Genomic DNA, 18,876 nt, shown 5'->3' with positions numbered 1-18,876 from the left:
GGGAGGGAGAGGGAGGGAGAGGGAGGGAGAGGGAGGGAGAGGGAGAGAATGAATCTCAAGCAGGCTGGCTCCAGGCTCAGCACAGATTCCAACATGGGGCTCAATCCCATGAACTGTGAGATCGTGACCTGAGCCGAAATCAAGAGTTGGATGCTTAACCGACTGAGCCACCCAGGTGCCCCTTTTCTGGTTTGTGTTGACTACACAGGCATTAATTACATTCATTCTAGATGATTTAGACCGATGGTTTTCAAACTATACCCTGGGAAGCTGAAAGAGTGTCTTTGGGCCTCAGCAGTGGGCTTGGAGTGGGGGAAACTGAATGTATGACCTCCACCCTTGCCCACTTCAACTGTTTTGTTTTGTTTTGTTTACTATTTTTACCATTTTTGTATCTTAGGCTTTGGTATATAATTTCATTGGAAAATATTTGGAAGACTAGGGATCTAGGCTGCAGAGGTAGCAAACTGGTAACCTGTGTGGCCAGTATGGTTTCTAAAACACAACAAGAATGTGTCCATTTTAGGCAGGGAATTTGCTGTCTAGCTCTGTGTTGGTGCCCACCACTCTTGAGGTCTTGCTCCAGCGTAGCTACCTGGCTCATGGAGGCATTTGGGCTCGCCACTGACAGTGCCCAAGCTGAGAGAAAAAGGGATAACACTCGTACAGAAAATACACTGCCAAGCTGAAGTTCTCATTATAACTATTAGGTTTGTTTCTCTACCCTACACGAAGCTCTGAGCAAAGTTCTGGATGTGTGGAGGAGACAGTTGGGCCTCATTCACAAGGAAGTGCTGACACAGGAAAGAATGGCCTAGTGGTAGATTGAAACTGAGTGGGAGAAGTCAGGAGCCTGGATAATTAGAAAATCATAGCATGTTAGAGCTCGAGACAGACCTCAGAGATCACACTGACCAACTCTTCATCAGTGAGGACAGTAGGGCCCGGAGCAGAGACATGCCATGCTAAGTACAGTTTCTAAGTGATGGAGCCCGGCCCAGCATGTGGATCTCTTCATTGGCCATCCACTGCTAGTTTCTCTCCCGCAGGCCACCTCTGCCCTGAGGAACTGAGAACTGATGATCCAAGCTCCCTCCCAGACTTGGCTCGTGTAGACCTGGTTGACTAATCCTTTGGCTTCTTTGCGACATAGGAGACCAGTCAGGGGATGACAACATCACTCAGATGCTCCAGCGCGCTCACGACTGCCGGAAGACAGCTGAGAATGCTGCCAAGGCCCTGCTCATGAAGCTGGATGGCAGCTGCGGGGGCGCCTTTGCCGTGGCCGGCTGCAGCGCTCAGCCCTGGGAGAGTCTCTCCTCCAACAGCCACACCAGGTAATTTGCAGCCCTTCTGCCACAAAATGGCCGTGTGTCCACGTGTGGTCTGCTCACTAGGCTTGACGTGCGGTGACCCAGCTCTCAGAGACGGTGAGGTTTGGGTGAGGGCGGAATTGTCCCCCTGCTTGCAGCCTGCCCCATCTGGGGGTCAGTGACTCAACACGGAAGGGCTGGAAAGGGCCTTCTCTGTGGCCAGCGTGGGAACCACGGCCCAGAGAGAAGGGGAGAGTTGCTTGAGAAAGTGTCACCTGAAGATGGAACCTGAACCTACCTTTCTGTCTGGTTCCCTCTCTCCCATTTTGTTCCGTTTCCATTTCTTCATAGTTCTTGATTTCCAAGAGTATTTGGGGGTAGCTTAAGGCCCATTTGCTGCAAGTAGTTCCTAAGCACCCATGACTCACACTGCATCCTGTTTCTAGGCTCCATTCTCTCCCCTCCTCCCCTTGGGCTTCTGCCTGTTATAAGCTCTTCTTGGGCAGTAGCCTCCTCTTTTCCCATCTCTTTGCTTCCCAGAGTGATACCATATTCACAGCAGGTACTTAGCAGACGCCCAATCATGAACCTGAGTTCAAGTTCAGTGTCTGTGAATCAAGAACTGAACTGGGTACATGAAAAACAAGGGGAGGAAAGTAGTGAAGACCTTGCTAAGCATAATTTGCTGAAGCCATTGAATTCTTTCGGAGGCGGGTAGAGGATCAGAATGAAGCCTTTTCTAGTGATCTTCTCATTTCTTAACCACAGAAGCACATGAATGCCTTCCCTTTATATATCAGTTCTCCATCTAGAAAGTACTTTGTTAGAGATTCTCATGTGGTAGCCAAATCATAAAAGACAGGACGGGTAACTTACCTACTCACACAGGTGAGAAAGCCTTGGCTCAGAGATCTCTAAGTGACTTGCCTAGATAAGGTCTCAGGGCTGATAGAGGGAAATCAGGACTGGGACCCAGGACTTTGGCATCAAGCGCATTATTCTTTCCACTATACCAGGTTGAATATCATGACATTAAAAAACAGTGTCGGGGCGCCTGGGTGGCGCAGTCGGTTAAGCGTCCGACTTCAGCCAGGTCACGATCTCGCGGTCCGTGAGTTCGAGCCCTGCGTCAGGCTCTGGGCTGATGGCTCGGAGCCTGGAGCCTGTTTCCGATTCTGTGTCTCCCTCTCTCTCTGCCCCTCCCCCGTTCATGCTCTGTCTCTCTCTGTCCCAAAAATTAAAAAAAAACAAAAAACAAAAACAAAAAAAAAAAAAAACAGTGTCTTCTTGCAAATTAAGTGACAAGAACCACATAAGGGTGGATCGAATCTCAAGCACCAAAGGAGAAAGACTGATGTTTTCTTGGTGCCTGAAAACAATCTAACGTCCCCATCTCCCTTCCCACTGGCTGGACCCAGCCATCTGTCTAAGTGCATCTTTTTTTTTTTTAATTTTTTTTTAATGCTTATTTATTTTTGAGAGAGAGGGAGACAGAGAGAGCATGAGCAGGGGAGAGGTGGAGAGGGAGACACAGGGCTTGAACACACAAACCGTGAGATCATGACCTGAGCCAAAGTCGGACGCTTAACTGACTGAGCCACCCAGGTGCCCCTGTCTAAGTGCATCTACCTACCTGTCGCAGACCTGGTGCCTTAGGAGAGGGGACATTTCCAACAACGTAGCCGTCCAGGTGCTCACAAACTCAAGGGAATTATTTCCTTGTGACTCCAGCACCGACTGTCTTATTTCATGAAACACAGATCATAATTTATTTTTTTTTCTTAAAACCACATTCTTCTGTTTTAATACAGCAAGCAGATGCTCTTCTTAATGACTTTTCCAGATGTGTATGATCTATAATTTCTGTCATTTAGAATAGAAACGTAGACCTCGTGTTGTCAGCAATATTGTTGAATTAGTGAACATAGAAGTAAGTTGACAGGGAATATATGCTATTTCAGTAGCTTATAAGGGACGTGTTGTGGATCTTTTCCTCACACCTCCCCATCCCCAGAATAACTTTGTTTTCATCCAAATCAGGGATACATTTGGAGTCAGTCAAAAGTAAGAACTCTAACCATCTATTTAGTGGAGATCCTGGTTATGAACATTTGTTAGAAGTACTTTAATGTGTAGATGAGCCTTGATTCTAAGACAGTTTTCTTAGATAAATTTAATTTTTGGTGCTATAATAACTCAGGTTGAGATCAATTCAGGACATGGCCTTTATTTTTAAGGATGACCTCATGAAAGAATGGCCCTTGAACTAATTTCAGTCTCAAATAGGTCTATCAAAATACAGAGGACTTCAGTTCAGATTTCACTCTATTGTCTTTCTTAAAAATTCACTTCCACACTCTGCCCCCTCCCCCCCCAACTCAGAATAGCCAGGATGGGTACAAAGAACCACACACAGGCCATTTGTGTGGCGCACCACATTCTGTGGTCGTGACACAACCAGACGGCTTTATACTAAATGCGAGCTCCAAGAAAAAGTCCCAAACCACCAGCCCTTTTTATAATTACAGTGATTAATTCTGTGTGTACATCTTGCTGTTCCAGCTCAGACATTCCCCCCTGTTGAGTTTATGGGAGAAAGAAAGCTAGTTGTCCTCTTTCCTCCCACTATAACCAACTGGCACAGAGCATTCTACTCAGTGTCAGCTCTTCCTCAAGGTCTCGGGAAAGAAATGCTGAGTGTCAGGCTCCCAGATGCCTTGCTGGCAGTGGGCAAATAGCTCCTGATGACAGGAGGGTCATGGTTTGGGAAAGGAGCAGAAGAAGAGCGGCTACCAGCAAGGGAATAAAAATGGTAGCCAGCCTCTCAATTGACTGTTGGCAGGAGCCCAGAGACACTGCTCTTTTACTTTTGAAAAATATAGCCATATCATAGCTTTGTCAGGAGTTGTAATTGTCTCCGTGGACTGAGTAGCTAAGTAATGTTGATTTCCTGGATACCTTTATCAGCTTCTCATGACAGAGGGGCCAGTGGACTAGTTGAAGTGGGAACAGGGAATCCTTACTCAAGCCCACCCTTTCTGTCAAGCATCACGATATCACTTCATTCCACGGACGCACAATCATTGATCTAAATCTATGAAAGGACATGTGGCCAAGACAGAGGAAGCCTCAGCAAATCTGCCCTCACAGAGACTAGAGCTAAGTCCTTTTGTCCCACTGTCAGGTGGAGATCATGATGAGCTGTGGGAGATCTGTGACTGTAACCTTGCGGGTGAGCTGCTGGGCACCTCCTGGGAGTCAGGGTCCCACCAGACTGACCACTCACCCCCAAATTGGAATAAGGACAGTGGAGCTCACGATGCCCTGCTTTCACCTTCTAATCCAAACATGGGGGCTCAATCCCACGACCCTGAGATGATGACCGAGCTGAAATCAAGGGTCAGATGTTCAATCCACTGACCCACCAGGCGCCCCGAGTTAGGATTGTATTTAGGTGTCTTTAGTCCTTTGTGACAAAGAATTGCCAGAAGGGAGGGGAGTACCACAACACGACACTAAAAGATGCAGGCAGGTGACAAAGCCTACCTTCAACTTGGAAGAATGGGGCCACTTAGGAGTGGCTGACGTGGCCAAATGTCACCTGGCCTTGACCACCTCCTCCAAATAAATCTAAAATGCTAAGCAAAACAGAAGACCAGCCTGATGGCTTTTTCTTCTGAAAATGAGTTGTCCCTTGGTGGAAATGAGATCTTAATTTAGGGTGCCAGGTTAGGCATTGATTGATAAAAACTTAGAGGAAAAATCCCTCTCTGGTTTTTTGTGGCAAAGAAGTGAAATGCCATTCTAGCATTTAGCCAAGACAAGACGAGGCTGAAGAAAAAATGGATTTTTCTTCTAAACAGGATAGGGGGTTGTCTTGAGGACGAGGCTGGGACATGAAGGAGGGGGACCGAAGAGAGGTATTTGAAATCCATGACTACTTGACCAAACCTGAGTCTGTGTCCCATTGTGCAGGGAAGGCAGAATGGTGGGGTGTCCCAGGCGGCCTGCATGCACCCCGCTGGCTGTAGATTGCTGGCAAGTCATAGCTGTGGAGTGAAGCCAGCAGGAGGGGGCTCCAGCAGAACATCCCGGAAAGGAGAAACCCATGTGACCTGCCCCAGCTTATTGGAAAACCAGAGCAGAATGCAAAGATGTGCTGCTCAGCCATTCTGGGGTGGGCTGGGGCTCCCCACCTGCAGCCCTCCCCACAATCCCTCTCAGAGAACAGGCCTCCCATCCTGGAGACGGGGAGTAACTGGCCTATGTGGACAGTGATTCATTCCCTCTTGACAGCCGAGACCATCCAGCATTTCAAGCTGGGAGAGCTAATGGATGACCTAACCCGGGCCCAGCAGCCAGCGGCGGGCCCCCGGGAGACCAGTAGTGCCTTTGTCTGCAGGAGGCAGAGGAGAGGCCAGCGGCTTCCCTGCCTTTTACACTTGTCATGATCATATTCTGCACTGGAACATTAGGGCACAAAGCAGAATTGTAATTAACCCTGGTCCGCTCCCCCCTGGCTTCCCAGAAGGGAGAGAGGGAGGCCAGAGGGGCTGTGGGGACGAGGTGCTTATCTAGAAATCAAACTTTATCCCGGTAAGAGCATTTTAGAGTGCTGAGCTTCCCAGAAGGGTAGATCTGTGGAGGGGTCTTTTTTCTTCTTTTCTGAAAATTATACCCATGGTAGAGACGGTGAAATAAAGGCCCTCCCTACCTGGCCTAGTATCAGGCCCCAGACACCCCTAAGGGGTGTTCAAGGGTTCAAGGAGACCCCTAAGCCTGTCAGCCCTGCCCACTCACATTGGTGTTTCCTAGACAGTTTTAGGTGGTTTCTCAAGTTTGGTCACGCACTTGCTGCATTGCTTCTTCCTCAGCTGAAGTATTCTGCCTGACTTGCTAGGTAGCGAGAGGAAGCCCCTAAGTCTGTGTAGGGAGGTGCCAGATGTTGGCACAGCTGTCTCTCCTCCTCCAGAAGGAGTGCTACACTAGCTGGCCCTGCCTGCTTCAGGACCCACTGTCTCCTTTCCAACAACCTGGTGATGTGGGAGCTATTCGTATCCCCACATTACTGCAGCCCAGGAAGGATGGGTCATTTCATCTGGGCCATAAAGCTAGGCAGTGTCAGAGGAGGCACAGTTACTCAGGTCTGTCTGATACCAGAGATCCCATAATCCCTGGCACCGGCCAGATCAGCCCAAGAGTGTAGTGGCCTCTCCCTAGAGAATTTCGGAAGGGTCCTGTTACCTCGTAGGCTACTGTGCAAATGCCTACTTACCCTATGGGGTAGACCAGTTGTTCTCAAATCTAGCTGTGCCTCAGGATGATGAGAGGGTACATGAAAATACAGATTGCTGGGTTCTGCTCCTTCCCCATTCTAGAGGTCTTGGGAGTGGAGCTGGGAATGTGCATTCCTAACAACTTCCTAGGCGAGGCTGCTCCAGCTAGACCAGCAACTACTCTTTGACAACCACTGGGGTACGCCAGTCCTGCTAAATGGAAAATCTGCCAAAGTAGTATCATTTCAGTGCCTGCAGGCTAATTACAGAACTCTAGCTTCTAGTTCTCTTTGAATTTTGAAAATTCTTTTTTAAGTGAAAGATAACAAACGTTACCTCAAGTCTAAGGGTTCTAGTGCTAAAAAAGTAGGCCAAAGACAATATGACAAAAAAGTCGTCGGGGTGGTAGGCACATGGGTGTTGGCGAATCTCTGTGTTTTTCTGTGTGTTTAAGATTCTTCAAAATAAGTGTTAATGTAAGGAAGGACGAGGGTTGTAAAGCGAACCTCTGGTCCAGAGCCCCATCTTCACGGGAAAGGATCTCATACCTGAAGCCTCCTCCCGAGTCACTGGAGGAGAAGTGTTGATGTTTCCCAGCGCCGCGCTGTCCAAACATGCCGCACCTGCAAACACAGCCCCGTGGAATGCTTTGAGAACAATGCCACCACTTCAGTTTGCTTATTTGTCTGTGGGACATTTGGATGTCTGTCCCTCCGTGTCCATGTTGAGGTGAGCCCTGAGCCCTACTTGAATGGTTTTGTTCCAGGCATGCCTGCCCCCACCCCTTCTGGCTCAGGGAGGCAGTTCTTTACTGGAGAAGGCTGAGATGCTGAGGGAGGCTGTTTCCTCCCTTAGAAGGAGGAAGACTGTTTCCTCTCTTAGAAAAGTCCCTCTCCTTCAGAAGTCCCACCGGCCTCCCCAGCGCCCTCTGCTGGGGGTACTGTTAGCTTGTTCCCTTCTCTTGAGCTGCTTCATTTCTCAGGGAAATTGTCCCTCAAGTGTTCCAGCCAGAGGGTGTTCCTGCCTCTCCCTTCTCATCCTTTTTAAAATGCAGGTTGAGGGTGCCTAGATGGCTCAATCAGTCGAGCATCTGACTTTGGATTTCAGCTCAGGTCATGATCTCATGGTTTGTGAGTTCGAGCCCAACATTGGTCTCCGTGCTGACAGTGTGGAGCCTGCTTGGGATTCTCTTTCTCTCTGCCCCTCCCCCACTTATGCTGTCTCTGTCACTCTCATAATAAATAAATTAAAATAAAATACAGCTTGAGAAAACAAAGTAGTGGTGATTGATAATAACAATTTTATCCTCCTTTCTGCCTTCCCAGCTCCCACCATCTCTTCCCGAGGTTGTTGCAATAGCCCAGAATGGGTCTCCCTACCTCTCCCCTTGCTTCCCTGCATCTCCCCTCAGCACAGTGGCCAAAGGGAACCTATTAAGATGTAAGGCAGATCACATCACCCCTGTTACAAACCTTCCAATGGCTTCCATTCTAATTCTGGAGAAAAAACCTGATAAAACCTGACATGACCTGGCACCCTGCCACCTCCCCTACATAACTCTCCTCTCTGACCAGTTCTCTTCCTCCCTCTCCCTTAGCTGTCTCTGACTCAGCCACAGTCTAATTATTGATGGCCACACCCACTGCCTCAGGGCCTTTGCATTCAGTGTGTCCTCTGCTTAGATCACTCTTCCTCCAGAAATCCACACAGTTGCCTTTCTCACCTCCATGAGGTCTGCTTTATGTAATTTTATCATGCAGGCCCTCCTTATAACCCTGTTGCAAAGAATAATTCCATCTTCTCTTTGTGCTACCCATAACTTCTTCCTTTTTCTCCATGGTACTGCTCACTGTCTGATATACTGCTTATTTTACTTGTTTGTCTACCCTATTAGAAAATGAGTTCTATGAGAGCACAGATTTTTCTAGGGCCTAGAAGAGTACCCCATAGTGGTACTCCAGTATTATTTAAATGAATGATAGCTACATTTGTCGAGTGCTTACCATGTGCTAGGCACTGTTCTAAATACTTTACCTTTTATAGCTGGGGAGATAGGCACAGAAAGGTTGAGTCAGGCTACCGGTAAATCTACAAAGTGTAGAAGATGCCTGGGTCACAGGTAAAGGTAGCACCTCTGAATTAGGTTCTCCAGAGAAACAGGACCAATAGGGATAGGGTGGGGGTATGTCAATATATGAATAGAGTGACTAATTTTAAGGTATGGGCTCATATGATTATGGGGGCTGGCAAGTAGTAAATCTGTAGGACAGGCAGACTGGCTGGAGACCCAAGGAAGACTTGATGTGGCAGTCTTGAATCTGAAGGCTGTCTGGAGGCAGAATTTCTTCTTTTTGGGGCGGGGGGGATATTGGGTCTTTTCTCTGAAGACCTTCAACTGATTCGACAAGACTCACCTACATCATGGAAGGTAGTCTGCTTTACTCAAAGTCTGATGTAAATGTTAACACATCTAAAAATACCTTCACAGTTACATTTAGATGGGTGTTTGGCCAAGCAACTGGGTACTGTAGCCCAGCCCAGTTGCCACACGAAATTAACCGTCACAGCCTATGAGGAGGAGGTGTTGTATGTTGATCAGGCTGATCTTGCTCCCTTCATCTATGAGATACATCCTACCTGTCCTGATGGGCTGAAGAGAGTGGGGGGTGGGGGGAGCAATCCCAGAGTCTGTGGTCCTCAGGAGCTTCCAATCCCAGCGGGAGTTCTCTGACTTGAAGATCACCCAAGCCCTAGGGAGTTCTCTTCCTCCTGTGCACGGCCAGCTGAGTGGGGGAGCTCTAGCTTATCACCTCTCCTCACCTTTGTCTCCGCAGAAGCCTAGTCTTCTAGATAATGTGTCTAGATATGTGTCAATCCCATAAGAGTGGAATGGGCCTTGGTCACACCTAGGTTATAGAGCAATTGCATCTGCTGAGTTGGGGTCCCAGGCCTGTTACCCCTGTTCTAGGCTGAGGTGAGGAGGGCAGGCCTGGGCCTACGGCAGCCAGCAGCCCATGGAGACTGCTCCTTGTTCCTGGCACAGCTTCTACAAATGCGAGCTGTGTGAATGCTGGCCTGAGGCATGCGAAGACGGTGGTCCATGTCCAGTGTCTGGCCTCATGACCGAGCAAGCCACCTAATATCTCTGAGCCTCAGTCACCAAATTGGTAACAACAGATGATAATGCCAAACTGGCCTGTTTTGATGATAGTTAAATGGGCCTCTGCCTGTTTGTCTGCCATTGTGCTAAGGCCAGAGCCACGAGGACTGCATCAAGTGTAGGTAAGTCTAGTGTAGATCCAGAGAAACTGTAGGTCCACACTGGCCTCAATGCTCGAGGACTGACAGGGTGCAGAGGGCCTCATTCTGAGCCAGTGGGGGCAGCCTGCCCACTGCCAGAAAAAGCCAGAGCCCTCTCTAAGAGCCAGAGCCTGAGTTTTCCTATGATGCTTGTTCCTGCATGGTGGTCTGGGTCCCACACAAACCTTCATGGGCCACCATGTTCTCAGGGTTCATCCTAAGTGCTCCTCAGATCTGGCAGCCATCACCGTTCAGCATGAGCATCCAAGGGCCGCTTGGATGGGCCTGAGTCCCTGTGGTGGATGCTATACTCAGCCACGATGCAGGAGGAATGGCAGGGAGGCCAGGGGCATCCTGCTTTTCTAAGTTGTCACAGTAACAGCACACACACGTAGGGGTTTGTTTCACGGTACAGCACTCCCCTTTCTCTACCACACCTTCCACTGCCACCCCGAGGGGATTGCTTTCAAAGTCCTGGACGTGTGTTTGCACAAGTGAGTATGTGCACACACGCATGTCTATAGATCACACCATAGGCATTTTGTTCTCTAGCTTTGTTCCTTAACATCTCCCTTTTTAGGTCCTGTCCACACATACACCGATTTTTTTTATTATATACTACTTTTCACCCTATTTCTCCACTTAAAATATTTCTACCATTGTCATAGTTATTACTGTAATGTCCACATCACTTACGGCCTTTTGGAATGTACCATAACTAACTACACCCTCTATGCCATGAAATATCTTTGGGTGTATCTTGTTGCTTCTGTGGGATTATTTCCTCAGAATTCATTTTTAGGGTCCACATGTTGTGTTAAAGGGTGTAAGCATTTCTGTTACTCTTCAGACTTATTTCTCTCTTAAAAGGTTGTATCAATTTACCATGCCATGAAGAATGCTTTTTTTTTTTTCTTTTTTGGAGGTGCAGGGAGATTACTATTTAAACACCATTGGAGAGATGGGTATGGAGAAGCGTCAGGAAAAAGACCTGTTCACAGTGGCTGGGGAACATGACGGGTTTTCTCTGTCTCCTCAGCACAACCAGCTCCACAGCCAGTAGCTGCGACACGGAGTTCACTAAAGAAGATGAGCAAAGGCTGAAGGATTACATCCAGCAGCTCAAGAATGACAGGGCCGCAGTCAAGCTGACCATGCTGGAGCTGGAGAGCATCCACATCGATCCCCTCAGCTATGATGTTAAGCCCCGGGGGGACAGCCAGCGTCTGGATCTGGAAAATGCCGTGCTAATGCAGGAACTGATGGCCATGAAGGTACCGTGGGGGTGGGGCCCCCTGGAACCCTGTGCCCATTTGCTTCCATGTCATCAGGGGGAGACAAGAAAAGGCCCTCTGAAAGCAGGTCCACGATGATGACATATCAACCCCGTCTAGGTTCAGTCACCTCCCTCTGGAGGACAGCCAGAGCCTCATTTGTAGGCAGGAATAGTATCAGTGTGCCTGGGGTCACTTGAGCTGGATATGTCCCTAGAGGGGTCAGCTGAACTCAGGAGAATGCCTAGGGGTGTCCCAGCTCAGCTTTGGAACACCTCATTCTCCAAGAGAAGCCAGATGAGATCCCTCCAGGTTGGCCTGTGTCCACATAAAAGGACCCCTAATCTCCAGAAGCTTATGGTGCTTCTTGGGTTGAGGATAATGTTAATGTGGAGTGGGAGAGGATAGGGCAAGGGCCGGTGCATAACTTAGACCAGAGCCCCAGTTTCCTGACGCCCTTGTCCCTTTGGTGCCATGGGTAGCCTGCTTGTATCATTCTGCTCTCTGGTGAAGTTTCCCAGCGCTGTTCAGGTCAGTGTTTCTGACAAGATCTTGGGCTGTTTGCCCAGCTGGCTGAGTTATCTGCTGGCATCTTTAGAGCAGGGGGAGCTCTCTTGGAAAGCTGGTGCCCCTCATTGAGAAGTGGTTAAACTGCCATCCCTTCAGCAGCACACACTCTGCATGTTTCCGGCCAGGGGTGCCAAGCACTTGGCCTTACTCTCCTGAGTGCTTTCTCTGAAGACTGCTGTGGTGCCGTAAGACTGTATCTGGTGTCTGTTCCCAATTCAGGCCAAGAGTTTGCAAACCCTTGGAATTTCCAGAGTGTCTTTGTTATGCTAAGGAGGCAGGCCCCCTGGAAGCTGCAATACCAGGGCTGTCCCTGGAAGGATCTAGCATGTGATTATAGAGTTGGGATTTCCAGCCCCTTGACCCCCGGTGAGGGTAGGGAGTGCTGCAGATTGAGTTCCACTGGGTGGCCTGCGATTTCATCAATTGTGCCTAGTCCTGAAACCCCAGTGAAATTCCTCGACACTGAAGCAGAGAAGATCTGCATTCAGCATGCTTCCAGGCACACCCTGTGTGCACCCTTTATGGTAAAACTAGATATAGGTAGTGCTTTCTGGAGTCTAGCAAGTTACTGATCATGAGTGGATTGTGGAAACCTGGTTTTTGGAAGCAGTTGGTGGGAAGTGCAAGTGACCTGGGACAACCCCCTCCCCACCTCACCCGCCCCCAGCACTCATGGCTGGTGTTTGAAGTGAAGGCAGTCGTGGACTCTATCCTTACCTTGTGGGGCCTGGGAGAACTCCAGGAAGTTCAGGTCAGAGTGTGTTGTATTGTATACACCCAATTGGAGTGGAAGTGAAGAACCACTTGCCAGGACCGAGCTCCTTTATGGCTGCAACCAGCTCTCTGCTTGTGGCAGAGGTGGGCACTGGTAAGGGCTGCTCCTGCAGGTCTTGGTTCTGCACAGGACTCTGCTGCCAGACCTGCTAACATGGGGAGTCAGGGCCAGGAGCCGTGTTACCAAGCCTGCTCTCCAAACTCCACTCTCCTCTGCACAAAAGTGTGGTTCGCACAGCCTTGGATTCTGCAGTGTCTCTTACTCCCAGGTACTGAGACATGAGGGAGGGGCTCAGGGACAGAAGCCAGCTTAAAACCATAGGCAGGTCCATTGGGCCAGGTAGGTCAAGGAAGTGCTGAATTAATAGCTAGTAACTGGTGTCTCCTGTTGGGACCAACATTGTCCTCAGAAAAGAGCAGGGTCCCCTCTGGTTAGCTCACCTCTGGAGAGCAGAGAGGAGCTGCCAGCTGTGGTCAGCCCAACACACTCGGGTCACTTGCTTAATGTGTCCCTGTCCTCAGCGATTGCTCAGTCTTGAGTCTAACTGAAGCCTGGGAAGACCTTGGGATGTGGCAGTAAATTAGGAATCAGCTTCTTTGCTTCTAAGCTGATTTATTGTGTCCTTCCCACTCAACTCAGACCCTGACTTCTGTTCCCTCTGGGGAATCCTCATGAACCCTTGGCTGATGTCTCTGCTCATTGCCCATGAACCAGGCATTGGGTCCATCATCACAGTGCCTTTTTCCCCAATTAGGAGCCCTCTTTGTGGGCCTTTGCACCCCACAGCATGAGCTGGGAAGCTGCCCTTTCGTTATGTGTTCCAAACACGTTTCCTTTGGCCAAAGACTAAGGATTTCCTTTTTATGTTCAAGCCAACATGTTGTGCGATAAATTCCGGGTTACTCTGGCCAAGAAAGACTTTTTTGGTGGAATAAAGGCTCTAATATTCCCTTTGCTATTTGAAAATAAAATGTGTATACATCATAGAAATTATCTAAAAGAGCAGAAATTATAAAAAGCTGGGAGAAAATAACCCATAATATGATCCAGAGGCAGCCATTGCCAGCCATCTGGCTTGGTTCCCTTCCTCTGAGGTTTTTGAAGGATAAACATCAGAGTCCTCTCCCTTCCCTACACAGCATGTTCAAGGGTATGCGCACCATTCCAGGGCCACTAGCAGCAGGTTATGTTGGATTTCACCATTTCACTCTAGGATACAATTGCTGAGACACTCAAGTTTTCTGGGTTTTTCACTTCCTGTACATGAACTTTTTGTCTCTAGACGATCTACTTGGTTGCTTTTCAAATCCACTCTTTTTTGAATAGCCTTTCCTTCTGTTACAACTCTTCTTTCTCTCTTTGTTTTAAAGATTTGTTTTCTAGTGTTTGGCCTGTTATTTCTGGTTCTTATAAAGGTGGATTTTATCTCATCATGATTCATTTCCATTTTCTCTCTGTGTGGGTTGGGAGAACACCAGCTCATCTTCAGTGGAGATTGTATCTTCTACCAAGTCCTCTTGGGTAGTAGATGTCCCTACAGAATAGTTCTGTGTGTGGATCTGTTTGGACCCATGGGTTTCAAAGACTGAGAACTAGTTTCTCTTACATTCTTTGCTTAGGATTCCTGTTTCACATCTTCACATGACAAGTTTGTGGTTCTGGTTCCTCAAAAGAGGCTCTTCCTTTTCCCACCCAGACCTTGAGGGATAAGTTCCCTCACCACATCTCCAGAAAATAAATCTAGTCTTTTACTCTAGGCAGTACTTTGAGAGTCCTGGCTCATGTAGAGGGTCTCTGTTCTGGCACTCAGCCCTGCCCTTAGCACAGGTGCCAAAAGCCCTAGATCCTAGGGCCTTCATCCTGGTCCGACACCTCCATTGGCCTGTACTATGGCCACCTTGCCTTTCCTCTTGGGCAGAGTTCCCCTCTTCATTTCTGGCACCCATGGATTCATTTTTCCTTCTTTTGAGCTTGCATTTATTTATGTTTGTTCTGGGTGTGACTGTCCCCATTAGCTCAGTATGCAGTATTGCCAGAACCTTCAGAATTCTGCTTCTAATGGCAAAAGATGAGAAGGCTCCGGTGTATGGAACCACCTTTCATTCTGGTTTTATAATCTCATCTTTATGAAAGATCTGGAGTCTTCTTTTGAGTAGCCACTGAGCACCTTGCCCTCTGCATGTCTAATGCCCCCTCCCTCTACCCTGATCTGAATATTATAAGCCATAGTGGGTGTCCTCTAGGTATTTCCCCACACTGGAAGGTGAGAACATCTACACTCCAGGTCTGGCTTATCAAGAAGAGTACACTAGGCCCGTGGCTTATTACCTCGAAGGATCCATTCAGGGATAACAAGAATCAGTGACCTAGGTGAATCCTTCTCAAGGCTCAGACTCAGTTATAGAAACTCAGTTATGGAGAGTCTATCCCAGAGATAGGTGGGAAGACTGACCTGGCAGTCATGTACTGGTGGAATCACATAACAAGAGTCATGCATGGGCCCACCTTGAGGGAGGGACTGTAGCTTAGTGGTTAAGAGCCTGGGTTCAAACTCTGGCCACCAATTTATGCAGTAATTGCGGGCAGGTGGATTTCTGTCTGTGTGCCTCAGTTTCTCATCCAAGTATGGAGATGCTCATAATATCTATCTCAGGTTGGAAGAATTAAATGGGTTACTTTGTATAAACCTTTAAAGCAGCGTTACATGCTCAGTAAGTGCTGGTGGCTATTGTTTTCTGGCTGCTGGTCCCAAGGTAGCATTTCCCTGTTTTGGAGTTACTTGTTTGTCTCCCCAGAAAACTCTAATTTGAGTTCTCTAAGACACTTTGCAAAGCTAGCTAATGAGTAGTCACCTCTGAAGGACTCAGTTTCTAGTGATTTTATTTGGGCCTCCTGAGGTAGACAAGAGCTGAGGTGATACCCTGGCTCAGCTGCAGGGTGCCAAGGGTGCCACCAGGGGGCATTGAATATGTGGATCGGTGCCATGGAAAAGGGAAAGGGAGTGGGAATTGGTGGGGAGCTAGCCAGGCCCAGCCTTGTGTGGATGCCCCTCCCTCACAACCTCTTTGACAAGCACAGCCTATGCGTGCCAGAAGAGTGGTTTCCAGCAAGACTGGTGTGCCCGCTGAGGGGGGTGAGGGGCAGCAGGGGACGTGTGTTCCAGTTACTAGGTTCTTAGAATGAACCAAAAATCTGCTTGCCTGTAACTCCTTCATTCATCTCAGTTCTGGTCTGTAGGATGACAAAGCACATGGCTTTGTCCCCACATCAGTCCTTCAGATGGAAGAGACAGCTGGCTTATTTCCTCCCAGTCATCTTGTCCCGGCTGCAAAGTGGTAACTCCATCGCAGGGCTGGGGGTCACACCCTCAGGGCCCCTTGTCACTCGCCTGCTTTCCCACACCTGGCCCTGCTCTCACAGCGTGGGTGCCTCATACCATGTGTGCTCCATAGGAGGAGATGGCCGAGCTGAAGGCCCAGCTCTACCTCCTGGAGAAGGAGAAGAAGGCGCTGGAGCTGAAGCTGAGCACGCGGGAGGCCCAGGAGCAGGCCTACCTGGTGCACATCGAGCACCTGAAGTCCGAGGTGGAGGAGCAGAAGGAGCAGCGCATGCGATCCCTCAGTTCCACCAGCAGCGGTGGCAAAGACAAGCCCGGCAAGGTAGGACGAAGGCACGGGGACCCCTGGGGCTCTTCCCACCCAGTGACCGCCACCACCCCTCACTGCCCCACAGCCTCAATTTCCTTATTTGCATGAGGACTACAAGCTATTCTAGATACCTTAAAGAAGGTAACGTTTTGGGTGCAAAAAAACCAAATCCACTTTTTTTTTTAACGTTTTATTTATTTTTGAGAGAGTGTAAGCAGGGAGGGGCAGAGAGACAGGGGACAGAGGATCCAAAGCAAGCTCTGCACTGACGGCACAGCACCTGACCAATGCGGGGCTCGAACTTACGAACCATGAGATCACAACCTGAACCAGAGTCAGATGCTTAACCAACTGAGCCACCCAGGTGTATGTCAGATCCACGTTTTTAAAAACTTGCACTTTATGTACTAGTGAAAGCATTTTCATATGCCATAGTCTGATGAGTGGAGTGAGGAGTGATCTGTGCTGGTGTCCAGTGGTCTGGTACCGGGCTGCCTCCTTGGCTCCCCCACCTCGCACAGCAGCCATCGCCTGTTGGTCACGTCTGAACTGATCATTGCTTTTGCTGCCTCCTGTAAATCTCATCTCTGAAGGAGTAGGTACCCCCATTTACATGAGGGAAATGAGGCTCACATGAAGTCAGGGGTCTCACAGCTGATAAGTGGCAGAATCAGGATTTAACCCAGATTTGGCTCACCGTCCTCCCCCCTCTCATCCGTGTTGCCACCTCAGCTTGGCATTTCCGCCGTGGGTGAGGCGGGAAGCCGGAAGCAGCTGAGGCAAATGAGTAGGAAGGCAAGCACTGGATCACGTAGAGAGTGTCACAGAGTGTGGGCGGTCAGGTGGTGTCATCTCTCAAACTCGCATTCCCATGAGCCCAGAAGTCTTTTTCTCTAGAATCCAAGCTCATACTGTATCTCAGAATTATTCCAAATATTGCATTGGAGAAAAAAATACTCTGGACCCTAAAGAATTACATCCCTCACCCCAGGGTAGTGAACCTCTGTTTTCTACGTCCTACTTTCTGTTGCTAATAAATGCTAGCTTCTCCAGACCCCAGTTTGTTTCCGGCCCAGGACATGGAGACATATGTTGACTTGCCAGTCTAATGAATGGCATCTCACAGCCCAAATGGAGGGGTGTCCCTGAGAGAGTTAGTACCTGGAAAGGAAGCAGCTTGCTGATTGGTGTGGCAGTGAATGGTCCCTGCCTAAACAACTAAGAACTTTGGAGCATGCTTCACAAAGGGCCACCACTACACTCTGCCCACCTCTCACCTAAGAAGGGAGCAAAGGGAGTTCATGGCCGTGGCACCCGGCTGGGCCACCTCTCCCAAGACCTGGCTGTTTTCCAGTCATCCCTTCATGTGATAGATGTGAGTGGGTCCTGATGGGGACTGGAGGCAGTTTCAGGGGTTTACATTCCAGAGAGGGACACAGGTGATCGTCACACGGTGACCTAAGGCTGAGGATCAATTCCCAGTGCGATGGAAGGGCACAGACACAACACGGAACCCAGATGTGGAGATTTGGGACAGGTTTCCTGAACTGGGACCCAGTGGACAGTGGGCGCTAACTTGAGGAAGAGGGCTGGGGCGGAGAGGTCGGTCCACTGTAAAGTCAACGGAACGCCAAGGATAAAGACCCCCAGGGGGAAGAGGATTTGATTTGGCTGAAGCCTACTGTGCTGTCCTGAGGACAGTGAGAAATCACTGGAAGCTTTGCAGTAGGGTGTGATGTACACAGGCTGAGCTTAGGGAAGGTCACTGTGTGGATGCCCCAGGAAACCATCTGCCCAGTGCCTGGGGAGTCGAGCCTGGGGAGGGCAGCGGCCTGTGAAGAGTTTCATATAGTAATATCTGGGGCTCAAGAAAATGGGGTTTCCTATTCTGTGTCAACACCTTAAAAATCTTTGTAGAGCCGTTTGAGTTTGTCACCAGTCACTTCGGGACAGAGCTGACAGAGCTCCAGTGTTCGCCTATGTGTTCTTAGGGTGTTGTGGAAATGGACTTAGCGCGTTCTTGCCAGAAGGCCCATGAGCTGAGCATTTCCTCCTAGTTCTTGGTGTTTATTTTGACTGAGGCAAGCGCTATATTTTGTGGAATGGCTTCAAAGTACAGAAACCGGACACAAAAAGGCCAGATGGTTTTATTTTTAATTTTCTTTCTTTCTTTCTTTTTTTTTTTTTTTTCTTACATTGGAGTAAGAAGCTTTATCCAACAGTACCTTGTGTTGTTCAGGTAATGAAATTATTGTAAGCTGATTATCTTGTCTTTCAAATATTAGATCCATTTACTATTTCAATGAAATCTCCCTTCTGGGCTATTGATTTGGTCTTGTTTGTCGGTAAATGAGGTGGGCGTTCTATAAGAGGGGTTGCCTAATTGTGAAGAGCCAGAAGTCACTATTTTACAATTTTCAGGTCACACAGACTCCTCTGCAAGTACTTAACTTTGCCGTTTTAGAACTGCAGCGTGAAAGCAGAGAACACGCAGACACAGAGGGGTGTGGGCTGTGTTCCAATAACACTTCATTGATGGGTATTGAAATTTCCTGTAATTTCTACACATCACAAAATACTCTGTTTTTCATGACTTTAAAAATAGAAAACAATGCAGAGTGCCTGAGTGGCTCAGTCGGTTAAGCATCCAACTTTGGCTCAGGTCATGAACTTGTGGTTCGTGGGTTCAAGCCCCACATCAGGCTCTGTGCTGACAGCTCA

The 18,876-nt window shown here is 48.7% G+C and overlaps 1 protein-coding gene and 1 long non-coding RNA gene across 3 annotated transcripts in view; one reads left to right on the top strand and one right to left on the bottom strand.

The window, feature by feature from the left end:
• Positions 1 to 18,876, bottom strand: part of LOC125934382 (uncharacterized) — a 365,655-nt gene that overhangs the window by 216,411 nt on the left and 130,368 nt on the right. The window lies entirely within an intron of this gene.
• MCC (MCC regulator of WNT signaling pathway) overlaps positions 1 to 18,876 on the top strand; it is a 267,902-nt gene that overhangs the window by 228,295 nt on the left and 20,731 nt on the right. Inside the window, exons 12-14 of the mRNA XM_049647726.1 lie at positions 1,154 to 1,337; positions 10,929 to 11,163; positions 15,961 to 16,167. Coding sequence (XP_049503683.1) covers positions 1,154 to 1,337; positions 10,929 to 11,163; positions 15,961 to 16,167 — 626 coding nt within the window. The remainder of the gene's footprint in view (positions 1 to 1,153; positions 1,338 to 10,928; positions 11,164 to 15,960; positions 16,168 to 18,876) is intronic.

The sequence above is a fragment of the Panthera uncia genome (genome assembly GCF_023721935.1).
Source record: "Panthera uncia isolate 11264 chromosome A1 unlocalized genomic scaffold, Puncia_PCG_1.0 HiC_scaffold_17, whole genome shotgun sequence".
NCBI lineage: Eukaryota > Metazoa > Chordata > Mammalia > Carnivora > Felidae > Panthera > Panthera uncia.
The sequence above is the reverse complement of the archived record's forward strand: the minus strand, read 5'-3'. Positions and strand labels throughout refer to the sequence as shown.